The 26,741-nt window shown below is 36.7% G+C and overlaps 2 protein-coding genes across 2 annotated transcripts in view; one reads left to right on the top strand and one right to left on the bottom strand.

Annotated features, from left to right (window-relative positions):
• Nucleotides 1-11,917, top strand: part of LOC139687631 (glycogen synthase kinase-3 beta-like) — a 66,800-nt gene extending 54,883 nt beyond the window's left edge. The window contains exons 8-9 of the mRNA XM_071584871.1: nucleotides 3,706-3,892; nucleotides 11,604-11,917. Of these exons, the coding sequence (XP_071440972.1) occupies nucleotides 3,706-3,892; nucleotides 11,604-11,917 (501 nt within the window). The remainder of the gene's footprint in view (nucleotides 1-3,705; nucleotides 3,893-11,603) is intronic.
• A 3,982-nt stretch (nucleotides 11,918-15,899) lies between these two features.
• Nucleotides 15,900-25,543, bottom strand: LOC139688004 (leucine-rich repeat-containing protein 58). The gene is made up of 4 exons (XM_071585402.1): nucleotides 24,921-25,543; nucleotides 24,609-24,825; nucleotides 24,299-24,488; nucleotides 15,900-16,578 (listed from the first exon to the last, which is right to left on the bottom strand). The coding sequence occupies exons 1-4, from the start codon at nucleotides 25,421-25,423 to the stop codon at nucleotides 16,403-16,405; spliced, it is 1,086 nt and encodes a 361-aa protein (XP_071441503.1). The 5' UTR covers nucleotides 25,424-25,543; the 3' UTR covers nucleotides 15,900-16,402.
• Nucleotides 25,544-26,741: the final 1,198 nt, after the last annotated feature.

The raw sequence follows: 26,741 nt of genomic DNA, 5'->3' as shown, positions 1-26,741 counted from the left end.
TGTAATTAGGCTGAGGCAAGGGGCTAAAAAATAGTGGGAAAAGTATTAAATTTGAAGATAGAGTTTTGATATGGGTAATATTATTAAGCATTGAAAGCATTGAAAGTGTAAAAAAAGTTATTTTGAGACTTCACTAATACAGGAAATTGGGATGAACCCTGAATCGCTGAGCAGGATTGAATGTATCAGTACAAGTGGTGCCTTCCATTATTAAGCTAATTTCGATAAACAAAATGATGGGGTAAATTTTTCTGCAATTACTGTGAGGAAAAGAAATTGTTTGCCTTTTTGTTGACTTTAATTACACATTAAGAGCTTTAACTTTATCTGATTTGAAGTCTTCCAGAATTGATTGATGCCTGTAATAAAACGGATTACTCTACTTTACAAGTGCAGGTATGCCATGCTTGATGCATCAGTTAGCATGATATTTGTGATAGCTCAAGGAACCATCTGGAAATGTATTCACTGAGCATTATAGATTATCCCTATTTAACCTGGTTCTTAGTTCTATTCAAGATATGTATGTAGTCATGTTGGTTACTGGGATAATGAACCTATATCTTCACAATTATGCAGTTGTAACAGAAGAATGCCCATGCACTATCTACAACTCATAGTTTCATAGTTTTGAATACATATAATGCATTATTTTGTTGTAATAAATTTAACATAATTTTTAAGTTTCTAAAATAAATGTAGAAGATACCTCAAAAGGTTTTCAATAATTTTTCATCAATTTTAACTTATTTGTTTATTATTGAATCTTGCTATTTTACATTGATTTAATATAAGATATGTTGTACAAAAACAAAAAATGTGTTTACATTTTGAGAAATGGTTATAATAAAATTGCCACTATTGCCACCTTCATGAAAAATACTCATTTAGCTCATAAAAACAATTATTGATTAAAAAAGATGTTAACCTACTCTTAATAAAGAAGAAAATGGAGAGAATTTCAAGACAATTTTGTGGCATTTCATTGATGCTGAGGTGGATTTTCTATTTCAAGAGATTTTAGCAAATTGACATGACTCTCACATTGCCACAAGCCTCTTGAAATGTAAATTAATTAGTTTTTTAGATATAATTAATGTTCAAAATAATTAATTGTTGCTGTACTTCCCGATAACTGTTTCAGTAATGTTCATGTTAGTTTTTTGGTAGTGCTGTATGTTATATGCTAATTTAAGGTTAAGTATTTTTGTAATGGTGATGCTTTTTTTTTAATAATTCTGCCTATTTTGGAAGAGCAAATGGACAGAAGGGTGAGAAACGGAGGGGGGCACATTGTGCTTAGCAGCGAAATACAATAGGCAGCATCTATCCATAGTCATCATGTGTGATGGCAGCACAGGCCTTGGCTGCCAGATCACTGGAGTGTGTGCATGCATATGTATTGTCCACGTAGGTTTTATATGACTACAGTTCATGCCTGCTAGCATAAAGTAAGGACCGCATCAAAGAATTCTAATCACATTCTGGGAGATAATCATGCAATGAATATACACATCAATAAAATACCTTCGGTGGAAAACAAATACAAAATTAAATCAGTAGGGGATGAAAACCAACATACTACAAAAATAAATATGCCTTTGATCATTTATTGTAATGAAAGAAGACTAAAAGGAGAAATCCTGGCATGCTGCAGGACAAATGAGTTTTCTATTCTCAATAATTGAGCACTGGTGCTCTCTAAATGGACCCTGGCCACTAAATCAAGTTCCTTGCCTACCAATTGAAAGATTAAATTTTGAGTATGGCAAGTAAGTAAATTAGACTGTGTGTGAAAAGTTTCACATGATTATTAAAATTTAATTAATGAAAATAGTTGATAAGACTTAATGTTTTGATGAAAGAGCAAATAATAGGGAGAGATACTTTAAGGATCTCTATAACTTATGATGATGAGTCTTTATTTGAGAATTTTGGATTGTTCAGTTGAGGGGATATAGATGCTCATTGCTAGTGGTAGTTAAGGCTAATTAAAAAAGTTGAAAAAGCTTTGGCAAACTAATGTATACAGCCTTATTTTTAGCATAGGCATGGAAATGAATCATTTACGTGAAACACTACCCTCGTAAAGTATTATAAAAACTATAAAAGTCAAGTCAATGGGCTGATATTTGAAATTTGAAAAAGCTTTGCCAACCTAATGTATTCAACCTTATGTTTGGCAAGATAGTGTATATTTAGAGGCAATTAAAGTTTTAAAATTCAATTGCATTATCATTTTTAACCAATTAAAAACAAGGACATTCAAAAAAGGTATTTATAATATCTTCTAAAGAAATGTTTTGTTTAGGTACCAATGTTCTCCATCGAATATTTGTGAAATCCAAAAACCGAAGTTATCAACCGAGGATTGGTTTGATTTGATGTAGTTATGTATGGTATATGCAATGTAGGTACATAAATATGGCATTGTCCATTATTTTCTTTGTAAAGAGTTACCGAATAAAAATATTTCTATTAATTTGTTATCCAAGTCAATCCAGTATGTATTTTTTCATCATTAAAATGATGATATATCCATTGCTGCGAGAAGTTGAAAGAGATTACTATCAATTTAGCATCTCAAACAGAGTAATAGATTATTTCCCTGATAGGTACCAAGAAGAGTTAAACCATAAGAGCCTAAACCAAAAGGAGTTAAACCTTAGAGATGTAAGCAAACTACAGTTATCAGTGTAAAGGTTGATTTGGTAGGTAAGGGTAGAGCTTACCTCTTACCATGCCCTACACAGTGTGATTCCCTTAACAGGGCAGTAGAAAATATTATTCCCAGGGGATTTCCTTATTGAATGTAATTTCTCAGGAAGATGTCACCAAGAAATTACCCAGCATTGCTATCCAGAGATGTCTCCCAGAATAGAAACCCTGGGTTATTCGCCCAGATCTCTTCCCACTGGACTACCATGCTACCGTAAAATAGCTTTCATTTAAAAAATTGGTCTATACCATTACTGGTACCCAGTCCAACTTCATTTTTTCCCCAGGGATGTAATAAGTTTAAAATGGTATCTGAAAATTCATTAGCTTAATGATTTGTTACTGAATGTATGAAAATATTCATGCATTCTGTAACACTCCAAAATATATATCAATTACTAGTAATTCATTAGCGTGTTCCCTAATAGTAGTGTTTTCATTTTTCTAAGAAAATGGTGTCATGTAATTAGCTGAATTATTATCACCTTAAAGAGGTATGTATATTATCCCTGCATTACTTAATGTTTTTGATGGAATTAACTTTCAGCATTATTTGTACAAATTTGTAAAAACATAGGGTAGGAATACTTAAAATCAGAAATTTCTTTAGTAGCATTAAGTTCTTGAACCAGGAATGATGCCATTCGGTTTGATGAAGCATTTTTTATCAACCTTACCATAATTTGATTATCATATTACATCTTACTGAAGTGTAAATATGAAAAAATTTAGTCTCAATAAAATTTTTGATCTACATAAATATTCTTTTCTCAGATCCATTCATTTTGATTCCAGATTAATGGGCTAAAAGTAGTTGTCCATTTATAACTTGCTTTATTTTTGCTATCAATGAATAAATGAGGTACTAATGAATTTTTATAGGTCTTATGAAGATGTTGCCATGAAAAATTTCTTTTAATTTACCATGTGTACCGCTTATTGTCTTAAAACAAATTCTAACTCTTCTCTTTTCTTTTCCCACCAAAGATCTTCCGTGCCCGAACTCCGCCTGAAGCCATAGGATTGGTGTCTCGCCTGTTGGAGTACACGCCATCGTCCCGGATCACTCCTCTTCAAGCCTGTGCGCATGTCTTCTTTGATGAGCTACGTGCACCCAACACGAGGCTCCCGACTGGCTGCAGTCTCCCTCCACTTTTTAACTTCACCGAGCATGGTTGGTTCCTTCATATACACCATCTTTGTAGCTTATTTAGCTTGCCAAAGGCTCTGCTGTTGTGATATTTATGCGTAAAGTTCCTTTTTGAGGTTAAGGCTCACAAAAAGTTCATACTGTTACCAAAAATTTCATAATGGTTGTATTTCACTTTGGGAAGATGCTGTGAATTTTATTATTATCAGTGAAGGAGAATTTTCCCCTCTATTTCTTGTCGTAACAATGCACCTTGCTGACTATTTGGTGGGAATATGTATGTATCCAAAGAGAAGAGAAATTCCCCCCAATTGCCAATTAGCCAATATCTAGGTATATATGTCAAGAGATATTCCCCCCAATTGCCTATTAGCCAGTATCTAGATATATCATTCATGGCACATTGTGGAAGATGGCCAATCTGTGATTCAAGTGTATAGCCACTAGACGGATGGTATTGAAAGTATCTTGAATATTCAACAAGAGAGCATGTTGCATCAGGAACAGGCCAGCTATCCCTTTCCATTGTTGCCTGTAGTTAAATATGAAGTGAGTTGCCCATTAAGTGTTCATTTTCATCTGATGACCGGTTCGGCAACAGTGCTGTAAAACTCAGGATGTGTACCATAATGAGCTGTGGGCACACTCAATGATTACATCCATGCAACCTTTAAAATTGGGAAGAGTATTCACATGCATGCCCAGCCTTATGCATGTTGACCTGGCTTGAGATTATTAGTTCTAAAACCAATTTTGCTGTCAGGAAAGTATGAAAACCTCAGGAAAAGTAATTCATTGTTGTACAAGGCTTGTCTGAAAACTTTCCCACTTCAACATGAAGATGGCAGTGCTCTTTAACAAAAGTTGGGGGAACGTGTTTGCGCATACGTTGAAAGGTACTCACCAAAATTTCAGTCATTTTGGGTACTCAATTGTTTGAGTGAGTCATTGTGAGGATATATTCCAAAAATGGAAAAAATTATTGATTGTGAGTATCGATGTCATTAAACATTTGTTTTTAAAAGGCAATACTCCTTTAAAAATCAGAGACAAGTTGGAAGCTATGTACAGGAACTCTGCAGCATCATTAATGACTGTGAAATTTTGGGTAGCTGAATTTAAACGTGGCCATACCAGCATGGCTGATAATGAGCATTCAGGACAGCCAAAAACTGCAACAACCACCGATAACATCGAAAAAGTTCACCAAATGGTCCTGTAAGAAAGTCAAATAGTCACATATAAGATATCCACACGGTGGGTGCTGCATTTGTTCACTTTGGAAGAAACACTGTCAAATGAATATTTCCAAGGCCCTATGGTAGTGGTTTAAATGGAGCTAGTCAAATTTTTTGCATCCATCCATAATTTTGGATGAAACTTGAATCCACCACTACCCTGTTGAGTTGAAAGAATAGTCAAAACAGTGGACTGCGAAGGGTTAACCTGCTCTGAAAAGGTGAAGACAGGTCCATTGGCCGAGAATGTAATGGCGTCTATTTTTGGGATAGTCACAGAAGTGTGTTCATCAAGGATTCTTTAAAAAGGTAAAAAAATAACAGGAGAGTATTACACATCATTACTTAATAAGCTGAAGGCAGAAATCGCTTAACATAATGATGGCATTTGAAGAAGAAAGTGCTTTTTCATCAGAAAAGCACACTTGCTCACACTTCAGTGGTCACTATGGCTAAAATTCACAAATTGCACTTCAAATTGGTTGATCACTCACCGCATTCCCTAGATCTGTTCCCTAGTGACTTTCTGGTTTCTTAACCTTAAATTTTCACTTGGAGGACGGAGATTGTCATCGGATAGAGATTGTCATCGGACGGCAGTGGAAACGCCTATTTAGCAGAGATAGGCATCAACTATTATTTGGGAGGGTTCAAAAAATTAGAGCATCGCCATACAAAGTGTATGAAGCAAATTGAGTATTTCAGGTGTGATGTGGTGGAAGTTGAACATAATAAATAATGGATAGTAGCAATTTTCCACTGGATGAGATTATTGTACAGCCAGGTTATCATGTATTGCAACATCTTCAGGTGCCAAAACGAAGCCAAGTCCTATCTTATATACATTTATACATCTCAGGAGGAGGGGGTGGATGTAGCAGGAAAAGAGGGAAGGGAGATAAAGGATAGGTTGGCATAGGATTGTGAAATATAGTTTGAAACATGTTAAAAACGGTACATAAAGTCTCTGAGGACCACTTTGGTGTGATAAGCTGCCTTCGCCAATCGCCTATCGGCATCAGGATGCCTGGGGAGGAGGAAGTGGAGAGAAGAGAAAGGTTGGCATAGGATTGCAAAAAACAAAGTTTTTACAAGCAGTTCCCACCAAGTCTCTGAAGACTACTTGGGTGGTAAGCAGCTATCTGTGTAGACTTGGTTGGGGCCCAGGGGCAGGGGATTAAGGTCCCATGGTCCCTACCCCAAGTATACATCTCGGAGGGGGGGGGGGCACTCAGGAAAGGGGGAAGAGATGGAGGATGTGTGTCATAAGGCAGTCAAAATGCACTAAAGGAAGTTGATGGAAAGGAGGGGGTAAGAGGAGGTGAACTGCATGTCATTTAGGAGGGATGTTATTTTCTTTACCAATTGGACTATTTCCAATTCTTCCATTATGGTTCATTTTTTGCCTTTGTTTAGTAAAACACCCCTCCTTCCAGGGTGTAAAAATGCATTTAAGATGGCACTTGACTTCATTTTGGTACCTGAACATGATATAATAAATTGAAACCCAGTCGTACAATAAATCTTATCTAGTGGAAAATTGCTAGTATCCGTTCTTTATTAAGTATATCAACTTAAAAGGGGGCTCAGTTGAAAGATAAAAATAAATTTGAAGAAAAAATGTCTGGTATACATGTATTGTTAGGTTGGAAACTTTTCAGAATACCCCCGTATAATCATTTCAATATCATGGTAAAATATTAGTACTATATTCTTTATTTATTATCGTTTTCGGTGACAATGAAGCCATGTACTTACTTGGTTACAGTTGATTTTGCCAACTTGTGAGACCTAATCCAAGTTTTTTGCACTTGGAAATAATATAATATTTCCAAATTGAAGTAACTGTGGGTAAGGCCTCAAAATTTACTTATCCCCTCATGTTCACTGAAATGCAGGTATTTCTCTGAGTAAAAATAGTTTGCTGTTGCTGGGGCTCTAATCTGGATCCCTTGAATTCCGGCCAAGTGCTCTAACTACCCCTGCTACCACGGAATTCTCCTACACTGAATATCTTGAGACTTCTACGGCGCAAGTTGATGTGATGAATTATTTTACATATTGTCTCAAGTAATCATAGTCAGAACTTGTAAAGCAGCATACTTTCTGTCCCTCATAATACTTTTAATTGTATTTGCCATATTGTGGACAGATTCTGACTTTATTCCTTGCCCTGAATCATCTGGACTTGAACTTAAATTGAAGTTCTAATTAATAATAAGTTTGTCTTCAGTGGAATGGATATTCTTCCATTTGTCCTGTCAAAATAAGTGATCACTTTTGAAATTATATTTAATATGTGAGGATGATAGTAAGGATTAATTTACATGAGTAGCACAAAGTTCGTAGTATAAAGCCCAAAAAATAAACAAAATTTCAAAGCCATATCACTGGTTTTCAGTTTTGTCTTATTCAGATCATTTTTGTCTTTAAACCTGATCTTTCTTTTACAACCTCTCTCTGTCACCCAATTATTGTTTTTTCTAAGCGCCGTCCTGAAAGCAAAGCCTCAGTGCCCACCCCTACCTCACCAGACAAGGAGGTGGAGGACTCCACCGACTGTGTGGTTAACCTTTTGTCCACACCCCTTGACCCAAGACAAATTTCTCTTTTGAACCCTCAATGAAGCCTCATTTACCCCCAAAGTCAACCACGTGACAATCGCAGACTTGCTGCATTTTTGTTGGGATTTTAAGTGGAAGAAGTCATTCTGGAATTCCTAGTCTTTACCCCAGAAACCATCCAAACCCATTTACTACGCCCTACATAGGTTTTTGCTTTCTCATCCCAAGAACCCAATTCTTTCCTCTCAAATCATCCAGTAGAAATTTTTATAAAACTTCTCCTTTCCAGAACGTCCAACCCTTCTTACCTCAAGTCCCTAACTCCTCATCCCAACCTGTCCCCCTGTCCCCCCTCCAAATCTTAGGTCTAAAAAAAATACTTACAAATAAAAATACTCCAAATAAAGTCTTTACCTTCCCTGACAAAGGTTTGACGTTGTAATTCTGAATATCACAGACTATATACGGAAGGTTCATGCACAACTTTCTGATATGAGCAAATCCGTAAAGATCCGAGTGTATTTCAGGAGGAACTTATTCAATGTGTGCCATTCAACAGGCGCAATGGAGGTCCATCCCCCCTGAGACATTTCCCTCCTTTCCCTGCCCCCTTCCCCCCTACCCATGCACCCCTCATTCCTACGTTCTCCCGAAGATCCATAACCGATTGTTCCCTCCCACAACTCTCAGACAGAAAGACACTCTGCATTTGAGGACCAGTACCTTCAGCTGATATTCCAATACCTGCCCTCATTCATTAAACTTGCTTACCATTTCCTGGAAAGGCTAAAATCAACCTCCCTCCTTCCAGATACCATGACCACCATTGATGACACATCCCTTCATGCCGCCATTCCCCATTCAGAAAGCCTCTCCTTTACTAATCCACAGCTGTTCTCTCAACAGCCAAAGCCACACATACCCAGCACTGAATTTCTCCATAGCCTTTCTAATTCCACCCTCACCCGTAATTCCTTCTCCTTAAACAATAAATTCTTCTTAGAGGTCAAGGGTCTTGCCATGGGCAGTAGGTTTAGCCCTTTCTGTGCCAACCTCTCAGAAAAAGAATTCCTGTCTTAACAACCGCCGCTCCCATGCCCCACAGTAAGCCATAATTCAAACCATTTCCTATTTTAAAATTCTAAATCCCGTCCCTCTCCCACCCATCTCCTATACCTCCTGCAAAGTAGTTTTATCTCTTGAAGTACAAACCATGCCCTGCCTTTTACATTGTACTACACCTCTGAACATTAGGATTAATTACCACCATGCTTCCTGCAAACATTCTTCATTGGCCACAATGGCCCCAATCTCAATGCATGCCTCCCTCACAGCATTCCCTTTGACAAATTCTAGCATCCCTCACACCATCCAACACTCAAATTTAAAACAATAGATCAGGCATAAAAATAGCTCTTAGATACCTGTAATGACCCAGGGATTAATATTGGGCATTAATCACTCCCCTCCAGATTTTTTCATTCCCCTCACCTTTCCAGAATTGGTGCCATGCTAACAAAGAGACCACTTTTTGATTGCATTTCACAGTGGTTTTAGCTGGCATATTTTGTTGCTTAGTTTAAACTGTGAATTTTCTGTGCCTTGCCAGAACCTAGGTGTGTGTTAAAATTTTTATCTCTTAGAATAACAGTTGTGATAACATGCAATGGAGATAAAAGTAACCAAATTCTTCAGCATAAAAATTATCGACATTTTAAAGATTTATTTTGTAATGAACTTTTAAAGGCTATAGCATCAAAGATCAATCGAAACCAATCCACCACCAATTGCTTCCACTCTGTGTGTAGCTGAATGCTATTTCGTTACATCATAGCTGTTTTTGTCTCATATTCATATACTCTACATTGGTGGGAGAAAATTTGAAATAAAGTTTGCCCTTCACCTCTAATAGAAATAGTGGACCTGTCATCCATTTAAAATAGGTCAGAGGAAAGCATTGTCACCAAGTGACTTAATTTATTAAGAATCTGGATAATAAAGGAACTTCCTAACTGTTGTGGCCTCTGCCGCATTGTATTCCCCATATCTCATGCCTAATCATTACCCTGCCTTGCCAATTACCCACCGCACCCCTCCCACTCACCAACCCTACACACCTAGCAACCACTTTCCTGCCCCTCTCCTTTACTCTTCCCCCCCCTCTCCAGCAATGATCATGTGTATACATGTGAAAACGAAAATTTGTATCTTCACACAATGCGTCTAAACCTAGGTCATTAGAAAAAATTCACTGTGGAGTGCAGAAAGTTATTTTCATTTCCAAATTTGGATAATGTTGGTCTTTCCAACGTATCATTTGGAAAAGAAGCCAGAAAAGAAAGTATTGATATGAACTGTAAAACTAAACTACGGCAGACAATAAAATAATTATAAACTCACCAATATAATAATTGCTGAAGTAAGCCATTCAGGTGCGATTAACCTGCTGTAATTACAATCTGACCCCTTGCATGGTACCCCATTGCCAATACCTCCTGGCCTTGTGTGATTAAAGCTTAGCTGGCAATGCCCCAAAGTGAGCATATATCCTCAGATCGGTTGAACCAGGTTCTCCAGCCTTTAAGACCAAAGCACACGTTAAACATTTGAAAGCAAGGATGTGGGCATGGAAGGACTGTATGATGTGCTGGTGCTTCAAAGTGCTTGGAATCAGAGCACACCCTTAGTTATATACACAGTGGTGTCTTATAAAGTGTTTAAGCTGCTAAGCAATAGAAGTCACTCCATGTAAAATCAACTGGAGGTGAATGTCTGATTACCTTGTCAATTTTTTATATATTGTGTATGTCCTTACTTGTAACTTTGACTGTCAATGCAAATCAAGTTTATATTCATGATACTTAAACATTGAGATATGCTATTTAAGTAGTCTGATAACTAAGATGAAAGCTCTTGTCTTCCTCTGCTAAGTAATATTTTATGTTCTCCCATTGGTGGCAGATAGAAAATGGCTTTAGAACATCAAGAATATTGCTTGACTTACTGAAAAATATCACCTGTTTGCAAAGCGAAGCTAGTTGATGGTCCCATTGATTTGAGAACATCACATAAACATCATTGTTGCTTATTGAAATCTCAATTACTATGATACCTTCTTTTATTGGGAACACACACAGCATGGTCATTTTGGGTTATATAATCCACATCAATTGGTGCTTGTGATCTTTCAACTCTGCCCCTCCGCATGATTGATCTAAAATGATGTTCTAATAGTCATAGGGGAGAAACTGAATCCTTGGCATCACAGTGGACAACACGCACATCCCTTGTTCTAATAAATGTCCACAATTTCATTGAAAAAGTCTTTAAAATAAATTTGCTCTTTCTTGGCCTTAGGATACCATGGCAAAGTTTTCTTCAATATTTTGAAATCAACTTCCTCACAAAATTCAGGTTAAGGGTAAGGATGTGGGGCTTAATTAGTCACCGAATGAGAAAACAATTTAAATATTTAGTGGTGTGTCTTTAGTAGTAGATTTTCCCATTGCCTTTGTGAGAAAGTTGCAGGGCAGGGCAGCATCGTAAATCATAGTGTTTGAAAAAACATAATCATGTCCTATAGAATGTTGCAATTGCTGAAGTTCTAAGACAATCTCTTTAGAAATGGTGGCAAAAATGTTATTACAGACATTTAAAAATCATAGGTTAAGGTTAATTTTACTTCATATATACCCAGAAATAAAATTTCTTACCTTTGATATCTCTTGTGTCCCATACTTTCTAGATTGAAAATTGAAATATTTTCCTGGTGTAAAAAAGATGACTGCTTTCTATGGTTGTATGTAAACACCCATCTATCTACCAAATTTTACACTCTCAGGCTGCCATAAAGTTCTGATTACCAACCATTGAGCTTTAAACTCATGAAAGCAGCTCATTTAAAATTACGAGGCACTGATGTTTTTGTTTCAGAGCTCAGCATCCAGCCATCCCTCAACTCGTTGCTCATCCCAAGGCACTTACAAGATGGTGTGGGTGGGAGTGGTGGGGGTGGAGGAGGTACAGGGGGAGGAGGTGGTGCGGGAGGGGCCGTTGACGGTGGTGCCGGAGCCAGCAGTGGCAATCCACAGCAGCCTCAGGTGTCGACAAACACAGGTGGTGGACCGTCAGTTTCCACCACGTCATCTGGAGTGGAGACCAACTCGATGGGGGACGCGGGTAGTTCGGAAGGAAACCCATCATCGGGCGGGGGAGGGGGAGCCGTGGCACCTTCGGGCATGGCCTGATGGTGAGGGTGTTGCACCCAAAAACAGCAATCCACCAACAACACCACCCCCCTCCCAACACTACTACTTTTGTTGTTTTTCCGCCCTCCCCACAACAATCCCCCCTTGCTCGCTTCTTTGGCCTGGCTCTCCCGAAACACTCTCCCTCCCTCTCATTCCCACCCCTCTTCTCCTTCACTTGCACCCCTCTCCCACCCTCACCTCCTTTCCTCTTAACTCCCCCCTTGGTTTCGGGATAAGCAGTGCCACCTCCGCTGCAGTGGGGCCACGGAATGTCTCTGTACAGCTTTTGAGATGTTGAGAGAGAAAAATTTAGAGTACCGATGGTATTAACTGCGAGGAAACAACTAGCAGATTGCTCCTCCTACACCATTTGTGGGGATAAAGATGGTTAAATGTACGTTATGTATTAGGCTAATTTTAAGTAAGTCCCTTTGGAGAAACCTAGTGTGTATGTGTGTGTGTGTGTATGAGTGTTTGTGTGTGTGTTCAGGACGTTGCAATTCACCCTGGGATGTGTTGGTCGCTTGTTCAGCCCATGAAGGCTACAAATTGTTGTTGTGTGGAAGTTTGTTCTATTGGTCCATCATCATTTTACGCATTTTAATAGGAAGGAGTAATTTAAATGAGTATGTGGTCTGCAAACAGATCTTTGTTGCATGGAATCACCAACCTTACTTCCATATATTATTGTGTATTTTTTTTATGTGGTAGGTGCTGTATCAAAGAGCATGTAAAAAATTATTAATTGGACTTTCAAACCTGATAAAGAGCTTGTGCCCAGCGTCAGATAGTAATTCAATTTAGTCGGCATTGTTTTGAATGCTATTCCTCATTGGAATAAAAATCAACTCTTAAGATCATTTATGTTATGTTTTCTTTATATGTATATAAGAATCATGACATTTTAATTTATAATATTATAAGACTCCTGCAATATCCACTCCCCAAGGGAGGCAAGTGTGCTAATCCCACATAAGTAGATGAGACCCCAGAATCTATCACTCAGTGTATGTATAGTTAATAAGTTTTGTGTATATTATTGTATTTCACTTAACTACTCAAAGACTGTGGTCTCTGCCATCTTGTCAAATTCACTGGATGTTGGCTGAAAGAACATGCAACGTCAGGGCCCATGTGTGTACATAACGAAGCCCTAAATTCATGAACTGCCTTACATGGCAAAACGAAGTTTGTAAAAGTGAATCTTGTTTGGTCCAATAGATGCAAAATTAGATGTGGGGAGTTGTACTGATGTTAGGAGTGTTAATGATTTAAAAGTGAAGGTAGGAAGGTATTGATGGTTGTTAATTTACATCACGGTCTGCCAGTGATGTTTTTAATCACGAGGAATAAAATAGCAATGGCTATCTTTTGTTATGATGATGCATCAGACTTGGCATTAGTTGAGATGATTTTAAAATTTGACCTGTCATCCTCTGTAGTAAAATATGCCGATGGTTTCTTTAGATTAGGGAAAGAAGTATTTAAGACTTAAAACAAATTGAAATACTTCCTCAGTTTTGACTCGTTATTTTGTATTTAGAAGAATCATGTTACTTATTTTTCCTTGTCTCAGGACTACAAATCTGTACTTTAATATATTGCCTTCCTAGCAGATTTTTATCTTTACTTTGACAATGCAGTGTGATGATCTTGGAACGGTTATTTTATTGAGTAAACCCCGCAGGGGTGCACAAGCCAATTTTTGTGTAGCACCAAGGAATGCCCATGTCCAAATTTCAAATAAAACTATATTAAGCCTAGATTTTTTCCTGTTATATAAATTCAGATCATGCAAATATTAGAACCTAGTCAAAGTATTGCTTTGCATGGCAATTAATTTCTTGAAATTCTATTGCAATCAGTAAAACTATGAGTAAAGAGGAATTGACAGCTTTTTGTTTATTGCACATATGGTGAGTGTGCACTGGTGTTGTGTATAAGTGAGTGAATGGCTTGGATGCATGTGTTCTATGGTGCTTTTAAGTCAATTTGCTGTGCATCAATTCAGGCATAGGTTTTTTATTATTACCAAGAAGATTTAACCTACAGACTAAACAGATTTGATACATAGAAATTATTTTAATGCTCTGACTTAGTCTTCGTACATCTGTTAATGGGCCCAGAGAAGCCTAAATGGTGTAGCTTGGCCAAAAGATGACGTATGCACCAGTGAAATTTTGAATACTTGGGTGTATGAAAGAGGAATAGACTTTTATACAAAATGTACTGTATTACGTACCAACAAGTGCAGACTGTTAAAAAAGTTATAAAAATTGAAAATTGCTGTGTTATATGATCAGGCTTTGTTAAATTTGAACTCTTGATTGAAGTTCATGTTTGTACACAATCCGGAAAGGAGGACCATAACAATTGTTATTATATTGACTGTGGACATGTGCATTTCTGTACAAACTTTGGGGGCACTTTTAGTTTATAACAAATTGTAACGTTAATTTTAAGCTTCTGGTAGATACATGGCTAATCTTAATACTCTGCAGCACTTAACCATCTTCTACAAGAAACACTATGCTTAACCGACTGTTGACGGAAGACAACAAGTTTGTGAAGCCATTTTTATCATTCTGATTTTACTGCTGTATATATTTGCTTGTTGTGCCCTTATGAAACCCTGAAATTGATATATATATATATAAATATATATACATATATAAATATATCTTAGAATTTTAGGTTAGTGTCTCTCTTCAAAGAAATTATTATTTATTTGGGTAAAGAGTTGTTTTGTTATTTCAAGATATCATGTGAGAAAGTGAGAGAAACGGAGTGAAGCACTATATTAGTTGTCATTTTGCCAAGACTGCTGTGAATATAATTGTATAAAATAGATCATCATGCTTCTCAGAGAACCTAAGTTTTTGTGAAAAGCAAATGTTTCATAAATTGATCACGTTTTAGCTGATGGTGGGTGGCTGCACAAAAGAATAATGGGTTACTCTATTTTGTCTTAGCGCTCTCTGCCTTCAGAAGACCAACCAATGATATTCATGGAATTATATACATATATGTTATTGCTCACACACACACGCATATATGTATATATATTTACAGGAATCCCATTGGCAGGAAGAGCTAGTGGCCTCACTCACTGTTTGCCTTTTTGTATACAGTAGACATAACTAATAGTTCTTAAATATGAAAACATAGTTGCAACCTGTTATTCTTCATTGGTATTGAATGGAGCAAATGGGAAAATTTAAGAACTGTTTTCAACTATTAACAGAATAGGTTGGCATATTGCATCAAAACAATGGAATGGGGTTTGACAACCCTTGACCTATTTTCTGTCCAGATGCTTGATGAAGATATGTCTTCAAGATGCTCTTGTACAGACATAGAGTTTTAGCATAGTATGTTAGCCTTGGATCAAACTTTGACAACCCTGTGAAATATTAGGAAAAAACGTGAAAAAAGACGAGGTGAACTGAATCCACCTAATCTGGAAGAGACTAGTCGACTCTGAAGAAGGACGGAGGTTTATCTCTGTCAGTGTGTTCTACAACGTGGCAATTCAGATATGGTACGAGCATTTGCAACCATAACCTGAATCATTTTTGTGTCTCCTTGCCTGAGGAAGTGTTATCTAGTTTTGTGTTCGGGTTGATAGATAAGGGTTGCAATCCTAAGTACTGCTTATGGTTTTAAGAAATAACTGGTCCACCATCTGGAATGTTTACCTTGTGCTCTATTGATATGGCTTAAGGCCAAGGAATCTGTTGCCAGTATTACCAATCTCAAAAAATACTCATTTGCCAGCATCATTTGTAATATATTCGAGCTCTGTGTAATATAACACCACCACCCTTCCACAAAGAAAATGACTGTGCTTTTAAAGGAACTTTGTGCATTACTTTCATTCTTTCTTTTAAACTGTGCACACCCCCTGCTCCCCTGTGTCATCAATAAGATCTGGCTCAGAAAAGAAGCAAGAAAACATCACACAGACATGATTAGCTGTATAATAGCTGCCTTTTATTACAAAGAAATAACCATTTACAATTAAGAAATGTGGAATATATCCATCAACATAAACATATATCCATTTACACTTTTATCACCAGTGAAATTGTTACTATTTGATACCAGTTATCCATACTCAAAAATTGGTATCAGATGAAAATTATGATCAGTCTTCAAGATTTTCTGGCACAAGATTTTATTTAATTGTTCACAAATATCTCATGACCTCGTTTCATCTCGCTGAATATGGCAGTGATGCCTTCAAATAAGTACAAAAATATAAACATTTATTTCATTGACAAATGTGTTACAAAGCTATTAAAATACAAGACCCACTCAAAAACATTCATTTTGGCTTTTGAAGATTGCCATTTCGTTTTAATCAGGAGGTAGAGGAAATTTTCCAAAATCCTCTTTGAATAGGTGCAGCGACTTTAAAGTTTTCTATCTAGAGGAGGGAATTGGATCACCAGCAGTTATTCATTACTTAAAAGAGGAGAGTCAACCTAAGAGAACCTTTTTCATCATATCATTTGACAGTGAACATTCTTCTGCTGAGTTAGCATTCACATTTTCCATACATTTGGAGGAGCAAAGGTAATGAAGAAGAGGGATGCGATACTTCCCACAGAAATCAACAAATTTTATGTGCTCCACTCTGTTGTCAAAGAAGACACCTGAAATAGAATAAATAATAAGCCAAATGATAATTATTTGCGACCTCAAATAGTTAATTTATTGAGGTAAGTGATCACAGAACTTCTGTTAAAAATTAGCACTGAAACTAATAACCCACAGGGAGATAAGAACAAAATCATTAGTTAACTACAAACAATAAGATTTATGAAACTATCATCTCAAACATGGACCAAAAAAATGATTTTTTAATAAAATACAGAGAAAAGAATGTCAATAGTTTAAAGCTAATTTTGGCTAAGTAAGGTAATAATTATTAATAAGACATAGCGTCTAATCCTAACAGTATTACAAATTCTATAGATTGGCTTGCAGAGTTGCTGCCCACAGAAAATTACACCAATGACATGAGCATTTTTCATTTAAATCATTGCCATGGAATTTCTCTGCGAAACTTAAATCCTCACTTTCTGAGCTCATAAAATCATGGGGAGAAAAAAAAATTATTTTTTGGCACTAAACAAAGAAATTCTCTTCATAGTTCTTTGCATGACACCACATATTGGGCACTGTCCATTGTTTTAGAAGAATGTCATGCAGAACAAAAATTGCAAATCAAATTCCCATGTTCATGAATTTTGACTTTTATTGAATGAATATGGATTGAATTAATCCTCAAATTGACCACGAAAGGAAATGGCCACCATTTATGACAGCTTTGACAAAATACTACAATTTTAAGATTTTTCAAGCATTTAACTAATTCATTCTTTTGATCAACTGTGTAGACACTTGAATTTGTAACCTTAATGAAGAGCACCACGTAATAAAAATCTCGGCTTCAGGAGCATTAATTGGCACCAATATTATGTTTCTGAGAAATATTTCCACTCATAATGGGTCACCTTGTATAGTTAGCACAGTAATCTACCTAGATGGGAGGGGGAACATTATTTCCAATTTGGGTTTTTTCTACCTTATTTAAATATTATATTAGGTGCACCAACATATTTTAAATCGAGTTAATTTAGTTCTCACTCTTTCTCTTAGTCTCCGCCCCAGAATTCCTATTACAATTTACATTTGGAAAATAAACAAACATTTGATGGTCATGAGCAATTTTCATGACAATTGGTGTTCTCCCATGAGAGGGAAGGCAGATGATGACCTGCAAGCAAAATGACTCTATGGACTAAAATGATCTCTTGATCTGTAAATGTAATAATATGCAGTGAAGTGGTTGAGGCTTGGAATACTTTTTTAAGTTCATCTCTCGCCTCCAATGGTCCATGTAACACCTAGAATTTGCAAGGCATATTTTCAACTTTCCCCAAACCACCTATGCTAAACTACTGAAACATGCATCACGGCCACCTTGAAATTAAAGTTAGCAGATAGGTTGACATACTACACACAGCCGGCACAATGTCAATAACAATAAAGACATGTAGATACTACAGAAAATGATAATAAATCAAATATAAGTGGGAAATGTATTCAGGCCATGGTTCAATAGAAAATAATGGATCCAAGAACATGTCCATACAATATTTGGCATGGCACATTCCTTCAGTAATGTTAAGACTATTTCAATTTATTTGCTTGAATATGATTACCATTTAATTTATCATGAAAACATTTATTACTACTGTAGGTTGACCATTCAAGGTAGGTAATGGAGGGTATGGCGGTAAAGGATGGAAACAGTCCAGTAGCTATTATTCTTAGCTTTGTATAACAGGACATAGCCTAACCACTCCATTAACCTGTTCTTCCAATTCCACATAACTTCTACCTCCTTTCACCCTATCCCACATGGCTATTCTTTTCCTTGCTAGCCTAAACTACTAATATCAATCTTCAACATTCCATCCACAACCAAAATTTTTTGTCTCTACTTTTCCCACCTATTTCAGATTCCTCTCAACAATCCTCTCTCCTCCGCAACCATTCCTAGTATATCTTTATTTTACTTTCTGTGTACTTAACCTTTTCAATCATTTTCCACACCCACATCTCAAAAGCCTAAATCTTGCTTCAACAACCATGATTAGGTGCTATAAGTAACCTCACTCCATATCAAAGATTAAATAAGTCTCTTCTTAACAATCTTACTCAAGGTTCCATCGTCAATTCCCACCACTTTGTGAAAACTTCTTCCCCAATACAATTTTTTTCGTATGTCCCTACTACTCCTTAGGAACAACACTTCCAAGGAAACTGTTCCACCTGTTCTGGTTTTTAGATTTACTCAATGGAGAATAATACTTGCAGTAGCAACAATATTAAGGAGTATTACAGTCATTTATATAGATGCTAAATTAAATTGGTATGAATTACTGATACATCTCAATTTTAATAATCACACATAGTTCATGAACAAGTCTAGGGAGCTCCTATGCAATGAAACTTCCCAATAAACCTGGTGTGTAAGATAAACAGTAACTACAGTTTTTTTACCAACCACCACCACAGTAGGCAACCCAAAGGTTGGTTAGATAGAGAAAGAGCTCACCTAGTACTAAGCGTAACAGCATGCGAAATTCAAATATGAGGAAGGTAAGGGTCCAGTTCCTTTCCCTGTGCCACCTTAAATTTCCCAAAAAGATCTGGTACCTGATATATTACATAGCTTGGGTGAAGCTGAAGGTGCCCAGTGTCCCCGGGAATCAAATCCAGGCCCTCAGTGACCTAACCATTGGACAACCATGTGCACAAGGAAATGCCATAAAAGTTGAGAATTTGAAGAACCTAAAACTCAACCTCGGCTAGTCTCTTATCATTCTACGAGATTACGCAAAGGAAAGCTGGATGACAGTTGGGCCCATTACCTAGACAGTGAAAAAAGAAATTTCAGCAGTGCTATAAGTAACAACTCCCATAACATAAGCTGCTCGGGTACCAGAAGGTAAGTACATACATAAAATGGAAGGACTCAATTACTGAAAAGCTCTCTTTGAACACAGATGCACGGCACAGCTCTGCAATGAAAAGCAGTCTTCTTCGAATGAGACTTTTGTTTAGTGGCTGCTAAATGAACTTCACAATGAAAAATAGATGCAAATTGGAAACAATTAAAAAAAGTGTAGCATCTCAGCGAAAACAAGTAGCTAGATATTTATTTTTGTCTAATAATTCCCTTGTTAACTCTATGAAACTGATTTTCAAATTAAACTAGAACCTGAGCAAATATCTTTTACCTACAAGTTTATCTGTATCATACTTGTAATTGACAGCATGTTAAATTGACCCACTGGATTATAAGTTCAGCCCGTGAAGGCAGTTTTCATAAACACAGTGGAAGTGGTTAAGTTTATTCACATTTTTGCTCTTCGGGATGTAAGATGAGCATCAACAAGAAGAAATCTAAAATCCTTGTACGGGGAAGGGTGACTTCATCTACGTCAATACCCTGTGAGCCACCAAAAAGGTGTGTGGCACGGGGTGCAGCACCAGGAGGAAAGGTATGAGGTGGTTAGCGTTTTTCAAATGGGTGAGGAAACCTACAAAATATATAGATATATAACCACCCGCAGTCCCTACCTTGTAGCTTAAAACTTATTGTCCAGCTGACCCCTGAAGGATTTCGACTACAAGCATCCTGGTTTCTTATTGTCCTTGGAAAAAAATGACATTTTAAACCTGTCAGTCTTGCAGTCTATCTCTCTAATATTATATTCGTGATCCCTCTGACCGTAAAATGTTGGGGATCGTATTATGCTCTTGGACTGAAGAGGGATATCAAAATTCAAGGAGAGAACCTGGAGAAATTGGAATCCTTCATTTACCCGGGCAACAGTATATAACTTGGGATGGTAAAAGTGCAACCAACATCAAGTAATGGAGAACAGCTCTGGCTTAGAAGGAAGAAGTTCATCAAAATGTTTCTTTGAAGCATGACACTCAACACAGCAGACACATAGGAGCATTGAAGGGGATCGAGATGGTGTGGGGGCTAACGTACTGGCTTCCCACCCAGAGGACCCAGGTTCAAATCCCGGCGGTGCTGAATATTTTTCAGAGGTATCTCGATCCCTACTTGAGGTGCTTTGTGGAGGGCACTTTGAGTGAGTAGGCCGTCCGTCGGATGGGACGTTAAGCTGTTGGCCCATTGGCGCCTTTCGTAAAGAGTAGGCTAATGCCGATGCCAGGTTTCCCTCCAGCCTTCATCCTTTCCATCCCCTATGGCGCAAATTACCTCAGCTGTCAGTCGCCTCCCCTAAATACTACTACTAGGAGCATTGAACCAGCCTAAAATGGAAGCCCTTGCAGGTTATTTCTGTACAAATATGTAATTATTAAAATATTCTGTATTCCTTGAGCTGGTATTCTTTGGGATGATAAGAGGACATTACTGAGGTAAATGAAAAGTAGGGGCTATTGGTTCCCAGCAAAGAATAGAAGTCATTAAAGCATGGTGCTGGAGGAGAATGCTGAAGATTAAATGGAGAGGCAAAAGAGCGGAATGAGGAAGTATCATGAAAATAAGTAGAAGAGGAAAGGACAAATGAAGAAATCTAGGGTAAAGAACTAAATGGAAGGGAAGATCCTTGTGCATTGGACAGCTCAAGGAGGTAAAACAGAAAAGTTATCAGGGGGTGAAAGAAACAATGCTTCAGGAAACCAATCAGAGTTGAAATACTGATGATGGAGACGATAGCAATGGTGTGATATGGTAATTGTCAACATCTTCTGTTCCCTCAGCATACTAGGCTAGCTGCACTTTCTTACCATACAAAATGTATCTCACTCGATAATCAACTGATCTTCAACAAAATATGCAGCTAGAACAATACGATTGCAAGGATTTCAGAAAAATGTGGACCCTTACAATGTTTACTTTAGTCACAAATAAATTCTTTCGTGTCTAATCAACATTTTTGAAATAAACATGGTTGAAAATTCAATTTTCAACAAAAGGGAATAAAATAAACCTAAAATCTCATTTTTGTCAAATGATCCGCAAGATTTACATTTTCATCTTTGAGAATAAAAATGGCTGTAGCATCTCTATTTTTTGTGGCATAATAAAAAACTTGTTCCTACAAAAATATTGCACAGAAACAAATTTATAAACCTCAACATTTTTCATAATTTTTAGGGGGGGGATGATTTATTGCTTTTCATTGGTAGAATATGCGTGAGCCTTTTTTTCCCATTTTTTGTACAAAAATTCTGAAAGAAATTAAGTAATTATACATTTATTAAATGTATAACATATATATCCAATGAAATATCCATGAATACTGTTAACTTACCAACCATAAGATATTTGTTTACATATTCAATGAAAAATGAATGCAAAAAATGCATTTAATTTGAACTATACATAATTATATCGTAGTGATTTTCATGATAGCTTTTTATTCAAAGTAAAAAAATAAAGATTCATTACTGAAACATCAATCTCTAATGAGTTTCCATGTCTAGAAAATAAAGAAATTAATATAAATTACAGATTTAGGTGTGATGTGGTGGAACTGTTCCATATTAACAGAGATGAAGATTACTACAATTTTCCATTAAATAAAAATGTAATCACAACATTGAGAACACAGCTATCGCTAATTGTAGAAAATCATTTTATTACTTTCAATGCATCATATTTCATGAAATATGATTTCTATATGTACATTAGTGATGTTTTAACATTGTCAAACTTTCAAAATAATTATATTGTTCCCTAAAATAGTGCTAAAATCATGGAAATCTGATGACAAGCTACACTTGTCATTATACGATTTGGCATCAGAAGTTCATGATGAGCTAGACTTGTCATTTCAGCACAAGGGGTTAATGGCCACCACCTCAAGCAGCCATTCTTTTTTAAATCAAACGGTATTTACTATTCAAGAAATGGAAATTTTTCTCCTATTTTGAGCATTGATATCTGGAATGTTTCACGCAGTGGTAAGGAGTATCTGTGTACATTAGTTTCATAAGTTAAATATGTAGGCATTACTTGTTTAACTTTTTTATAAGTAAAAATATACTGTTAGTGGCATTCATTTCTTTAATAACAGATATGAAGAAGACTGCTACAATTTTCCACTTAATAAAAATTTATTCAGGACCAGTTGTGATGCACTGCATCATTTTCAAGTGAAGCTCTCACAGTACAGGTCCAGTGAGAGCTTTACTTGGAAATGATCCACTGCGTCGAAACTGGTTGTGAAAATAGATATGAAGGCTACCATCTCCACAACATGTGGAAGAGAGTTCTCTGGAAACGGACCAATCAGCGAGCAGCCACTAGATGGGACCACCTATATAAGGGTGGCAAAAATCCGAGTCCCTCATCTTCGACCTGAAGATGCCGAATGCAACTTCGTCAAAACTGTTGTCAGCATCAAAGAACAACGCCTTGAAACCCAAAAATGCAGAATCCTTTAAACCACCGCCACAAACACCTACGCAGCCAAAATTATAAATAGTTTTCGTTTGGATATCACAGAGGCGTTATTGGCAAAGGTCACTCTGCCAAATTACAATGTTTGTGGACGACCTTCACATGGTGACATACCTGTCTGATTGAAAGCTGAAAATTGGGCTCATTTTCCTGACCATATCCGTCAAAAGCAAAGTAACAACATCCAACAAAAACATGTATGCTTCAAAAATAATGTCGGAAGTGAGACAACTTGGCAGTGTAAGCACAACCAGGAACCTTTACATTAGCCTGAGCATTTTGAGAAGTATCATACTTTCTCTGATTATTAATGATATATTTGTATATAATATTATGTATTCCAATCTATTGTATAATAATGTTGTCTGACTTTAAACATAGATATTTCCCAATTTTTAACTTTATGCATAGATTTATCAACAACAGAAATGTAATTTTCTTTTTTTTAAATATTTAATATTATTATTATTACAGTTGTATTTAATAAGAAAAATGTCTCGCTAAAAAAAGCATTTAACTAGATACTTTACAATATGAAATAATAATCACTTTTTATTTCACTATTCTATGTTGATTACCAACTACAAAATATCATTTCATTACCTACCATACCATTTTAAAAGAACCACAGAAAAAATGAATTAGTAAGAAATAAATAAGAGGACAGGAGCACGATATTCAGAAAATAAATTGAAGTGGAGGGGGTTAAGGCATGTTTCAATGATAATTACAGCCAGTACAGGGGAAAGCATAAGGAATTGGAAGCTTTTATGTAAGACATGCAATCCCATTCAATGTTGTTTCTGTTCCCATAAAGATCTTTGTCACTCTGATAATTTTGTTAAAGTAGTGTCTTATTAGGATCCTGACTGAAAAGGGGGGACAAGTCCCTAACTAGAGGCTGAGTGGCAGCTCTGATGTACCACTCGATTCCCTTTCCTGGACCTTCATGTTGAATCAGTGTATCTGGCTAGAAACACTCATTCTGGAAAGTCATACAAGTATCAACATTTTAAAATAATGCACAATCTTAGCAAGAAAGGTCATCACATTACCCTCTGCAGGGAACTCCCCTCATCTTCACCATTACCTTTTAACTCCTCCACAAAAACATCAACTCAGCAAGTGTATTTCATTATTTATCCATAAAAAATTTCAAGTTTACTTTTTGTGTTAACACCATTCCAACATCTTAATAATCTCTGTTTTCGCTACCATCATAAATTGGGTAAAGTTATTTGCAATACGCTATACAATCTCAATTACTCTAGCCTTCAGCTCTTTTATAATAATGTTTAATAGGATAATTCTCCCATATCGTCCTTATATGCACCAAACAAACTCATACTCACCCTTGCATTTGGGATTGAGACAGTAATGTGCACCATTCAAATACTCGAAGACATTCTGCGGCACCTCTTCTGAACTGTACGGTATTGAATGGATTTTGATGATTCTGGCAGCCAATTCAAGCATACTTGGCGGATTGTGTGTCATGTCACGAACAAATCTGACGACCAAAGGATTGTCTCGCAAGCTTAACTGCAGAAGGTGGCAAACAATTAATCAAATTACTCATCTCACAGGTAAATTGGGCCTCGTGCAATGGTAACTTCGTGAATATTTTGAGGCAAAAATATTCTAATACATAACTTAACTTACCTCTGAAAGGCCTTTTAATGCAATTATTTCCGGAGGAAGTGTTTTCAATTGATTCTTATGCAATAACAACGATTTGAGCAGACGAAGATTGGCGACAGAGGCAGGTAGACTTTCAAGCATATTGTCACAGAGTATCAGAGAATGTAAATGTTCAAGTTCCCCCACAGAGGCAGGTATTTCTGTTAATTGGTTACCACCCATGTATAAAACCTGTAAACTACACAAATACTCCTTGATTTATTTCTTTCAAAAAAACACTTCCCAGGTTAAAGTAAAAAATTGAATCACAAATTTAAAAAAATATAAACAAACCTGTGCAACTTCCATATCTCTTGTGGTATTTCAGTCATTCTGTTTCCACCCAAAAACAAATACTTCAAACTGGGAATTTCCAATATTTGCTCAGGAAAAACGGAGAGATTGTTGCCACTTAAATTTAGCTCCATCAACGATGTGATGTTGGCGAGAGATTTTGGAATGGAGTCACTCTCCAGAAGGTTATTTTTTGCAATAAGTGTAGTCAATGGGCATTCACATATAGCCTCAGATAATCTAACCATACCATTGTTGCTGACATTTATCACCTTTATATGGGTAAATCTAGAGATTATGTGTGGCACTGTAGTTAGCTGATTATTTGACAGAATAATTGCCTCTATATGTTCGGAATGTCGTCGTTCGTCATTGCAAAGTGCTTCCAAATTTTGCGCAAGAGTTTGTGTATTCAGCATCAAGTAAGACCAGTCCAAAACTCTCTTTGGGAGAGCACCTGCATGATATTCGTCGCAACTGCCATCGGAAGGGTATCCTTCCATACTTCTTTTAAGATTAAATTAATTAGACGTAAAATATACATCAACAAAACATTTCAATCAACAATCGGGGGGTACTTCGAGATCCGCCATTCTGGCGAATGATGGACCCGTGATCTACACCATCTACACCTTCATGCGTCTAACTTCCACGAAGTCATTGTTGTGACTTTTTTCCCGATTAAAAATTATTTCACTTCCTCAGAATAGCAACGTAAATTTGAAATATTATTGTTAGTTTGTCTTCCAAATACCATTTCACAATATTGCGCAATACTATTTTCAATTTTTTTTTATTTGAAAAATAAAACTTTTTCCGCAGTAAGCGCTTGATCAAGTCTAGTGGGCGATACTTTTTGGTGAAAACAGATGGGCTTAAATGAAAAGGATGGTGAATTAATAGCAGTTTACTTGATGGAAAGTAATCTAGTTGTATACAGATTGCTGAATGGTGACATTGATCGGCCCATAAAATTAATAGAAATGATTTGAAACAGTGTAGAACAAATAACTACCATCGTTATTATCTGTAGTGACATAAACTTGGATATGAATGCCTACACTGAAGAAACAAATACATTTAAAAATGTACTTAAATTTTAATTTGTACTGTGCGTGTACCCCTTGTCCACGAATGGTGAAGCATGCATAGGCTGTAATCACCACAATCAATTAAAACGGTGACAATGTTAGGTATGAGAACCCAATAATATTATTGTCATCAGTACCAAGTAAGGTAATTTTTTGATGGACGCAAGCTACCAAAAGGTACAGCGACTGTTGCCTCTCTCAATAATAAACAACCCTACATCCTGCCTTATAGTAGACCACTCTTCAATACTGCATGCTTCCTTCCTCCCTTCATTCAGTCCAGCACCCCTATCCTACTCCTGCCCCACTTAGTAACCTTCTCTCTGTCACACTCTTCAACCTAACCATTACCAATAAAAATACTCCGCATCCATTTTTGCTGCCTCCTTTGGATTTACCCTTAACAATCTTCTCACCTCTGCCACCGTACACTGCCTTTCCTTGTTTATTTTCATTTCAGTACGATTCAACTTTTCCATTCTTCTCCACACTTACATTTCAAAATCCTTAACTCTTAGCCTATCACCCTACTTCAATGAATGTCTCCATGCCGTACAAAATCACACTCCATATCAATATTTTGATGATCCTTTTTCAAAGTCCCTGTCGTCAAATCTCTCCTCGTGAAAGCTTCTGTATCTAATGTAATTCTTCTCCTTTGTCCCTACTATTTTGACTGTTAGGGTCCAAAACACTTCCGAGATAGTTAAACTGTTCCATCTGCTCTAGT

This window comes from Hetaerina americana, unplaced genomic scaffold (assembly GCF_022747635.1).
Source record: "Hetaerina americana unplaced genomic scaffold, ioHetAmer1.1.p SCAF_2, whole genome shotgun sequence".
Classification (NCBI taxonomy): Eukaryota; Metazoa; Arthropoda; class Insecta; order Odonata; family Calopterygidae; genus Hetaerina; species Hetaerina americana.
The sequence above is the reverse complement of the archived record's forward strand: the minus strand, read 5'-3'. Positions and strand labels throughout refer to the sequence as shown.

Bases quoted from the DNA above. Each gene is read 5' to 3' on its own strand.
- LOC139688004 (XM_071585402.1), bottom strand. From the start codon at position 25,423: ATGGAAGGATACCCTTCCGATGGCAGTTGCGACGAATATCATGCAGGT. The intron at 24,826-24,920 runs GTTTGTTTATAT...GTATTTGTGTAG, and splicing joins GAGATATGGAAGTTGCACAG to TTTACAGGTTTTATACATGG. The intron at 24,489-24,608 runs GTAAGTTAAGTT...CACCTTCTGCAG, and splicing joins CATTAAAAGGCCTTTCAGAG to TTAAGCTTGCGAGACAATCC.